General features: G+C 43.7%; 1 protein-coding gene across 1 annotated transcript; it reads right to left on the reverse strand.

Moving 5' to 3' along the window:
- Positions 1-1438: 1438 nt before the first annotated feature.
- NDUFS6 (NADH:ubiquinone oxidoreductase subunit S6) lies at positions 1439-8362 on the reverse strand. The gene is made up of 4 exons (XM_017813309.1): positions 8190-8362; positions 7090-7143; positions 3399-3521; positions 1439-1585 (listed from the first exon to the last, which is right to left on the reverse strand). The coding sequence occupies exons 1-4, from the start codon at positions 8340-8342 to the stop codon at positions 1520-1522; spliced, it is 396 nt and encodes a 131-aa protein (XP_017668798.1). The 5' UTR covers positions 8343-8362; the 3' UTR covers positions 1439-1519.
- Between the last annotated feature and the right edge of the window lie 2143 nt (positions 8363-10505).

Genomic DNA, 10505 nt, shown 5'->3' on the forward strand with positions numbered 1-10505 from the left:
AATCTAGCTATAGATACTAGGCCATGAACAAATTAAGAGTGTGTCACTGTACTGGGTTTGCATGGCCAGGTTTTGGTAGAGAGGAAGGGGCTACAGCGGTGGCTTCTGTGACAAGCTATTGGAAGCTTCCTCCATGTCTGATAGAGCCAATGCCAGCCAGCTCCAAGATGGAGGTGCTGCTAGCCAAGGCCGAACCAATCAGAAATGGTGGTAGTGCCTCTATGATAACATATTTAAGAAGGGAAAAAAAAAAATTATTGTGCAGATGTAACTATGACCAAACAAACAGCAGAGAGGAACAGCTCTGCAGACATCAAGATCAGTGGAGAATGAAGGGAAGGAGGTGCTCCAGGTGCTACAGCTGAGATTCCCCTGCAGCCTGTAGTGCAGACCATGGTGAGGCAGCTGTGCCCGTGGAGGTGTACAGGGGTGCAGAGATCCACTTGCAGCCCATGGAGGAGACCCACACCAGAGCAGGTGGATGCCTGAGAGAGGGCTGTGAACCCATGGAAAACCCATGCTGGAGCAGGGTCCTGGCAGAGACCTGCAGATCCATGGAGAGAGGAGCCCATGCTGGAGCAGGTTTACTGGTGGGACTTGTAACCCTCTGGGGGACCCACACTGGAGCAGCCTGTTCCTGAAGGACTGCACTCCATGGTAGTGACCCACATTGAAGCTGTTTGTGGAGAACTGTTGCCTGTAGGATAGACTCACACTGGAGAAGTTCATGGAGGACTGTCTCTCGTGGGAGGCGCTCCATGCTGGAGCAGGGGACTCTTCTCCCTGAGCAATGGCGGGAATAACCTATGATGAACTGACCACAGCCCAATTCCCCATCTCCCTGCACCACAGTGGGGGAGGATGTAGGGCTTGGGAAGGAGGGAGGGGTGGGGGAAAAGGTGTTTTTAAGATTTATTTTACTGCTCATTATGCTGCTCTGATTTTGTTAGCAATAAATTCAATTCATGCCCCCAGTCGAGTCTGTTTTGCCCTTGATGGTATTTGGTGAGTGATCTCTCCCAAACTTTATCTTGAACCATGAAGCCTCCATGAAGCCTCGGTTATATTTTCTCTCCCCTGTCCACTTGTGGAGGGGAGTGATAGAGAAGCTTCAGTGGGTGCCTGGCATCCAGCCAGGGTCAACCCACTGGAGTTCACACAATGACAAAAGACAAACACTTAGGATAATTAATCACCTAGTAAACAGTTACATCCAATTCACTATTGCAAAGAATACATATCTACCCAGTACAAACCAAACCTATGCTGCAGCCAAACACCACTTCCAAGCCTGCGAGAAGTCTGTCAAACACAAAGACCAAATCAAGTACAAAGCAGATACTGTAATACCATTCAGCTCCGGAATACTTGACAAGCCTGGGTTTTAAAAAGGTACAGACTGGACTTTCCATAGTTAAGATAAACACAAATGCTAATCTTGGCTTTCTAAATATATTGTTTATTTATAGTTGAACGTTAACATCTGAACAGAAATCGGCAATCATGCGGGGATAATCTTTCAGTGATGTTTCTGTTTAAACTGAAGTCCACAGTAGCCACATGTTCCAGTCTTTGTATCTTTGTCCTGCAAAAATATAAAAATGAAACAGCTGCTATTTTCACTTTATAAAACTTTTAGAAATTACAATTTTTGTCTTATTTATTTGTGCTATCTTAAAACTGATCAGTATAGCTGAAGTACTGAGCTTAATCTTTTTTGAAACACTGGAAGAAAAAATTATGGTATGAGGTTCATGCTTTATTTCTATATCCTATGCAGCTCTCCTTCTGCCACACTTTCAACTACCAGGCCTAATTTCGACAATATAATTTCGAAGTCAAGCCAAATGACATCTCTTCAGCAATAAAGGATCCTCTTTCCAAACTGGACACCTTAAGCTAGTTCTGTTTCAGTGTTCTGAAAAGATCACTTCATAATTATTTTAATACAGAATAGGATTTGGCATTTCCAAGACAGGAATTTTGGTAAGTAACAGAGTTATTGTTCACTACAGGAAGGAGGAACATTTCAGTAGAAATCCATGAGAAATGCTGAAAGAAAATATTTTAGAGAAAAGGAGTAGTTACTGCTGTATAAAATTTTATTATTTTCTCCAAAAGATACAATACAAGACAGTTAAATACTCAGGAATCTTCTGTTATTTAACAACACAACTACTTGCAGTCAATTACAAGATTCGTTATTATTAGTTATTACAAGATTCAAAGCCAATAATCCAAACTACCCTCCACTCCCAAAAGCCTAGATTTCAGTTGTCAGGAGTAGGGGAAACAAGCTGATCTAAAACCATTCTCTCTGTTTGCAGACTTTAGCTTTCAAGATCTAAATCAGACATCTTGTAATTTGATTATTAACACAAAAAAGACCTCAAAATTCACAACAAACTAAAGCATTCTTCAAGAAGAGTGTGGTACAGGTCAAACAAATCAACATAAATCCAACTCAACATTAGTGTGCTACACAAGTTAAGGCAGGAGAACATTTCACAAGTTAAGGCTGAAGTTTCCTAAGTGTTACGAATCAGAACCTCCCAGCATTTGACTTTGAATAATGTCAAATGAATCATTACAAAGTTCTTTTTTCAAAATAAAAATGCTTGTGGTTATAGTTAGGAGTCACAACAATACTAAAGGACACCAGCTCTCCCCTATCGCTCTTTTGGGCAATAAGAAAATGTCAAAGCAAGCAGAGATTTTAAGACTTTTGCAATCATAGTCTGCCTGAGAACAGTACTTAAGAAACAGGTCATCATCACTGATTCCACTAAGGTCATATAAAAGTAGGCTCAGTATTTTTACTCTCTAGAACAAGAATACACTGGAAATAATCACTACAGTCAATAGAAGGACAATACAACAATTAATTTTCATTGACTCTCTGTCTATGATTGAAACATTCAACCTTCAAAACTATCAAGATTCCCAAAGGCTGAAAGAGGGGTTTATTTGGTTGGTTTTCTCTTTTTTTCCCTTAAACTCTCAAAATTAAAAATAAACTGCATATTCCTAAGAATACTGCAAATGCATTGCCAGTCTACATGGCAGCATTTAAATAATTAGAGTCTCAAAACACAGCGAGAATATTATTTTCTTGGTCTCAAGGCACTGCTTGTTCTTACTACTTCACTTAATTTCTTTTTTTTTTTTTAAATATTGTCCTATTAATCAAAATTTCAAAAAGAAATTTCTGTGACTTCAAATAAGAGCCTTCTAATTCTTCCTATTTTATATTAGGCAACAAATAAAATGAGCACTTCAAGGGGTTACTCCTTTTACTTGGTTAAATTTTTACTTGGTTAAACTAACATGACAAAAAGTAGATAATCTTACAAACAATTTACAAGCAAAATATGCTATAGGCAGAATAATGATATTACCAAGTTGATGTATACTTTAGGATGTCCCAAAGCTCCACCACCACCGTCGCATGATATCACTCTGCTTTCAACTTCACTCACAGGCTGCTCTGCTATCAAATCAATTGCAAAATTCTTGTTCACCTGTAAGAAAAAGAGGGAAACTTTCGGTTACCTTCCCCAGTCAAACAGAAAGCAATTGCTATTTGCTGCCTCCCAAGCAGTTCCACTACAGCCACTGTGAGAAGTTACTGCACAGGCTTTCTTCCATCTTCTCCACCAACTCTGTGCCATAAGCCAGATCAATGAACTACATGCTAAACTCTAAAAAAGTAATCCCCTTCCCCTGATAAGACAGGCCACATCAGTGCTTGGGTTTATGTGACCCAAGCAGATTCAGCAGAGAGGTGAGCAGGAACAAGCAGACAAGAACAGAAGATATTTAACCAACAATGCCTCTGTATTCTGCCTTAGTGACTACATGATAGAACTGCAAAATCACTGCTGATAAACTCAAAAATAATAGTGAGACCAGTAAGGTCAGGCATGAGATAAAACAACTGCCGGTAATTTAGAGTCTCTAACCACACACTTTATTTTATCACACACAAGAATCTCACAAAAACATGAATGGGGTGTATAAAAACAAGTCAGAAAGACAAATTGTTCATCATTAGAAAAAAGAAAAGCCTCTAAATGTCACTGCGCCACTCTGTAAATCCATCACATTCACTTCCTGAATATGCACATCACCGACAAGTAGGGCTTATTCCTAGACCACACCTGCATGGCCTGGCAAACATACCCATCTCTGGACAGGCTGGCAACTTTTGCCTCAGCAGGAACTACAGCACTCCAAGAGACTCCAAAGAAGCACTGAGCAGACAACTACTACCACAGTTCAGGTAAAAATACTCCAGGAGGGGCCAGCTTTTTCAAAGGTGATGTTATACACACATGAATATCAAATAATATGTACACTCAAAGAAGGCACTATCCACTGCTCTGTGTATAAGGCTCATAAACATGCTGGTATTTGAATGAGGATGAAATTCTTGGGAAACAGATAGCTACACATCCATTATATGAATCCTTAAGAACTTACAACGGTATTCTTATCTAGTATCTTTCACCAAGTCTCCAATGAAGTCTCCCCAAAATCTGCATTTTTGGTACAGAAATGGAAAAGTCACTTTTGCCAACAAAAAATTTGTCTTTACCAAAAGATGATAGCTTAAAAAAGTTAACAAAAAATTAAGTTTTGGTATTGAAACAATTCGCAACATCAAGAACCCCGCTGCCTGGGGCCTGTGTCAACAAGTCATATGTAACTTCTGCCAAACGGCAAGGGCTTTTACTGTTGTTTTTAATAACACTCAAAAATGTGCATCTTTGATTTCGTGCTAAAGAAGGAGGGAGATAGCACCACGATACCCCTTTGCTTCAAGCTCAGAAGCAAGAATTCCACTCTTGCCAACATTTTTTAACCACAAAGGTATTTGTGAGGAGAGGGGAAAGCAAGAACTTCTGAACCACTCTATAGCTGATTTGTTTGTGGTTCAGCCTACTAAATAAGAGACAGTCCAGGAATTCACAGGGAAAACACACCACAAGAAAAAAGAAGTGTTTTCAGTTACATCAAGTCCCTTCAACTAAAGCACAGTAGTACTTAGCAGGAAGGAGATGTTTCCCTCAGCACATCCAGATGTGCCTTGCCCAATGCATAATTCAGTGGGCAGTTTTTTTCCTGGCCACAGTGTCAGTTTGACAATTCCATTGCTGTTTCTTTCCACCTACTTGCCTGTGCCAGAGCACGATCTAGGAGACCAAAGAGGTAAAACCAAACTTGGATTTGACTCAAGTCCAAAGACCTAGCGGGAAGGCAGGAGAGAGTATTTAAAACAGACCAACACTGAGGTCAGTTCTCCTCACATCTTCAGCTGCTGCACTAGCCCAACAGAAAGGGTAGAGCCAAAGAGAGGATGGCAGTGTTGAACTGGGTCCTGTGCTACCTTAGGGGTTATAGAAGGGCAGTCCTAGTTGAACTGCAGCAGGTGCAGTTTAGCAGTTGCCATGCTCGGTTTTGTCAAAGCTACTTGCTTTAGGCCCTTGCCAGAAAGCACTAATCCCCCAGTTCTGCACATCCAGCACAGAGAGCAATGATGTCAGCTAAAACACGTGGGTTTCCTAAACAATTAGGCTGGCAGAACTGAGGGGACAATAACCACATATGGTAGGCTGTGCCCCTGGGCCTGGCCACCTGAAGCACCACAGCACGGGCACAGACCCCCCCACTGGGGGTGCCCAGTGGCCGTGTCCCCAGACGAGAAAGCTGCCTTGGCTTTCCGGGCCCAGTGGCTGGTCTGGGCCGATCACAAGCCAGACTCAACCACCTTTGCCATACTGAAGGCAAAGAGAGGAAGTGATGAGAAGGAACAGTCACCAGCATCATAGGTGAGCTTTTGCTTCAGAAACAAGACAACGTTCAGACTACAGACACGGATGTCAAACCCTAATACCAGCAGCTGAAACACACTGTGGGACAATGGCAAAGCCCCTACAGAGAGATCCCATTAATAAGCAAAGATGAGGATCATTTTAGTATTTAAGGTGTAAATTTTGTCCCAATTTCACAATTAAAACTTAGCACTAAACCTTGCTCAGCAGACTTAAAGCTTGACTTTTGCTGGAGAAGCAAGAACTGAATTGAACTGAAAACCCTAGGTGTTCCACACCACACAGAGTCTGAAATCACCTGATGGCCAGGCACATTAGAGGGACCCTGCCCTGTGGAGAATTAGGCTTAAGGAGCATTTCCTACAAACTTACAGAACTAGCACAGAAACAGGCAGTGTACTTGGAAGAGACCTACCTCCTTTGCCAACTACCCTTCCAGAAGCAAGCTAATTCAGCATTTTGACATTTTCATTTAATTATTTCGCATGTAGAATCCCCATTTTTGTCACACAGCATGAGTTAAATTGTATCCACAACACAATGAGGTGAACTGATTATGAAAACTTGGAAATCAGTATAATTAGTTCAGGTTGATTTAAGAAGAAAATAATTACCTGCAACTACATTAAAAATCTACCACACCTGATATTTAATGCCTCCACTATAAATAAACATTTACAGCATTAACACTAAAGCACTAATCAAAGGCTCAAAAATTGAGAAATACAATTTAGATGAAACAATCTCTATTTCTCTCCCAAAGGCCAGTAGATCCCTGATGGAGCTGTACCACTTGACCATTTGAGAAAACTCAGTGCTAAAAGACTTATCAATGACATTAAAAACATACGAAAAGTTTTTTTAAACAAAAAACGGTTCCAAGTTTAAGATGCTCAAATGCCTACAACTTCAACAACCTAAATGCAAGCACTTAACAGGTGTAGAGCAAGTCTTGAGTTTTCCAAGTTTGTCAAAAGTAGGAAGGTAGACAGAAGACATTATAAGCTGTCTTAAAAAGAATTTTCATTGTAGTGAAAAAAACCCAAACACTGAAACTCAAAATCCAAACCAGTTCGTTTCATTTTGGCTGGGGTTTTTGGGTTTGGTTGGTTTCTTGGTTGTTGGATATTTTGGCAATTTTATGGTTTTTGGGTTTTTTCAATGACAATCAGGTTGAGGATATCACTATCAGGTACAAAGAAAAAAAAAACCACAAACTACCCCCTCCTCCATAAGAAAAAGAAGAATGAGTTACCTCCTTTTGTCGTCCAACAAATCTAACTCTTCTATAATCCTTCTCATCGTATACCTAGAACATAAAATAAACTTGATCTTATTTAAATAGCAACTACTATAAACAAAGAACACAAAGGCTTACAGAATAAACAGTTTGAACTGCTTCCCGGATTTCAAGTATTATCATCATCTTACAAGTATGTACTACATAGGAAAAATAGTTTCCATTTCTCTCACACAAGAAAATAAATTCCACGTTATAAAGCAGAAAAGAAAAGGAAACTGCTGGTATGGGGGTGTGACAGGAAAGCCAGTAAACAGAAGCCTTAGTTCTGATCATAAAGGTGAACATAGATTTATTACTCACAATGCCTTTCCTTGATCTCCCACTGTCATCTAGAAAGCAAACCAAACTAGGAAATTCAAGTTTTGTATTTATTTATGTTCAGTTAACTAACCACAGTGAGAGCCTTCACACTTATATACACCAGTCGTGCCCCTCTCGCACTTGCACAGGGCACCACACGAGCATCCCTCTCTCGCACGCTCAGTTTCTCCATTAGAGAAGAGAGAAAATGGAGTTACAAAGCACTGACACAAGCGTACCTCCCACCTGTCAGCTCCTCGGCTGGGTCAAATGCCAGGTTCAGACCGGAACACCTGGTAATTGCCAATGACCCTGTACTAATTAACAGGGTTGGGTTCTTTTATTTCTGAAACCTGCGTACGTATCATCCAAGAACACTAATTTCCACAGCGCCTACTAAACGGAGAATCACAGAATCACACAGAATCAATCACAGGTCGGAAAAGACTTCTGAGACCATCGAGTCCAACCACTGACTCAACATCACCGCGTCAACCAGACCGTGGCACCAAGTCCAGTCTTTCCTTAAACATCGTCAGGGACAGTGACTCCACCATCTCCCTGGGCAGCTCATTTCAATGTCTAATCACCCTTTCTCTGAAGGAATTCCTCCTAATGTCCAACCTAAGCCTCCCCTTTACATCACAGCATGCCAGCGCGCTGCTCGCAGCCCCGGCACTATTTCCCCGCGGCGCGCCCGCCGCCCTCCCCGGGCAGGGGAGGGGTAGCAGCAGCGGGCCCGGCGCGCTCACCTGCCCTGTGTGCGTCACCAGCTCGCCGGTCTCAGAGACCCGCACGCCATAAGGCCGAAAGGCGGCAGCGGCGGCGGCGGCCGCCCCGGGCCCGGACAGCAGCGGGCGGCTCCGCGGCACCAGCCAGCGGAAGGTCGCGGCGGGCGCCGCCATCTTCGCGCCAGCCACGTGAGTCCCGGGCGGGCGGGCGGGGCGCGGCCCTGGCCCCGCCCCTCCCCGGACCCTGCGCGCGCTTCCGGCTGCGGGGGCACTCGTGGCGGCGGTGAGTGCGGGGAGAGCGGCGCGGTGGGGAGAGGGTATCGGGGCGGGTTTCCTCACCGTCGCGCTGTCCCCGCAGGGCACGGAACATGCTGTCCCTCCTGGCCCGGGCCGCTTCTGCGGGCCCGCTGCGCTCGCTGTGCCGCTCGCCCTTCTGCTCGCTGGCCCCGTGGGGGCGGGCGGCGGGCAGCGGGGCCCAGACGCCGTGCTGGGCCCCCCGCGGGCTGCTGGCCGTGTCCCCGCCGCCCGGGCCGCCGCTGCCGGCGCTGGTGGCGGGGCTGAAGACGAAGACGGTGCTGAAGAGGCGCTGCAAGGATTGCTTCATCGTGCGGCGGCGTGGGCGGCTCTACGTGTACTGCAAGACCAACCCCCGGCACAAGCAGCGCAAGGGGTAGAACCGGGCCCGGAGCCGTCCCGGCGGGCACGGAACCAGCCCGGCGTTCGCCGGCCGGGCCTGGAGCCCCCCCGCTGTCCCTGCCCCCGGACCGCGGGCTGTCACCCGGCTACGCCCTGGCTTCAGAGAGTCGACTGCCGCAGACACGGACCGCGAAACGGTGCGCGGGACAATGTTTCATCCTAACCCAGATGTAGAGTGAGTTAGATCCTGGACGGTCCTTGCCGTAACTTCAGACCGTGGATACTGGGAGCTGAAATGGGAAGCCACAACTCTCAGGACCTCTCGTCATCTTAGTCGTGAAGCCTTACTTAAAATCGCCTCGCTGTTAAATTAGTAAGGATGAAGCTGAATCATTGGAATCTGAGATGCATTTCTGTTTAATTAAAGCAAAATGAAAATAAACTTAGTTCTTACAGTATACAATGTTTTCTTTTCTTAAAAAAAAAAACTGAGATGTTGAAAACTGTGATAACAGAACCAATAGTTTCAAACTCAGGTGGTCTCTTAAGTAGCAGATGATATGAAATATGTCACACTGGAAGATAATATTCTAGCTTTTGCCTTGGTTCATAGGTGAGGTAGAAATTTCTTTTAACTGTTGAGTTACAGCAGACATAATCCTGTGTAGCTTCAGTAATGCCAATGTAAATAACCCTTGCTGCTTATCACTGGGTTTTGAAGGGAGATGGTATTTTAGTCAGTATACAGTAATAAACACTTTTTAAAGTTTTATTGTCTTAAGTAATTTAATGATATATTGACCATTCACTGTGTGTTCAGAAGTGTTTACAGCCTCCCTCAAACAAGTCCTTTGATGGTTTCTGCAGTACCTGCTATTCTACAGTTTGCTATTCTACTGTAATGCAAATGAAAAGGCAATACCTAGGAATCACTGCCTTTTAGGTGGGTATTGTAAACCATTTGGTGCAGGTCTCTACAGCAAAGAAGGTAAAAATAGCAATTTCAGATTCCACCTAATTTGCTTTAAGCTTCTGCAAAGCTTTAGGCTCACTTGTAATGAATCAATGAGGCTTTAGAATTATTCTTTTTTTCTTGTGTCCCTTGAAACAACTCTCTCGTAATAAAGGTTGGAGAGAGTAATAGTACCTCAGAGGTCACATAAGCAAGTGTAATGTTGAACGCAAACTGACAGATTGGTACCCATGAATTAATTAGCCAAAATTGCTGCAATCCCCGAAGGTGTTCCTTGTGCTTCAGAATATGGCTATGCTTGAGGCAGGAATGTTCAATCTTCCTGTGAACTGCCAGTTGTTAGCAAAAAGTACCAAAGTAAACTTTAGGACAACTATCAAGTTACTGCTACAAGTTTGCCAGAGTACTGAGAGAGTGTCCCAGATTTAGAAGAGGTGAAATGGGTTGAACACTTTTTGAAGTTGCTGTAACGTTGGATAGTATGATGACTTGAAGACCTTTTCTGCCCAGTTATAATTCCATACAATCAGACATGCCTATCTCGCATTGGCCTCATAAGCCACCAGTGTGCCTGTAACAAATGTGGATAGAGCCTTCCTAAATCTTCGTTCGCGAAGCCTAACCATGATAATTCCATAACTTTACAATTGCAGTAACTTTTATAATTACATCTTTTTTTACTAGGTGCTTCGTAGACAAGGAGAAGCTAAGCCTGGAAAGCTGTGGCT

Source organism: Lepidothrix coronata, unplaced genomic scaffold, assembly GCF_001604755.1.
Source record: "Lepidothrix coronata isolate B3197 unplaced genomic scaffold, Lepidothrix_coronata-1.0 Scaffold40, whole genome shotgun sequence".
Classification (NCBI taxonomy): Eukaryota; Metazoa; Chordata; class Aves; order Passeriformes; family Pipridae; genus Lepidothrix; species Lepidothrix coronata.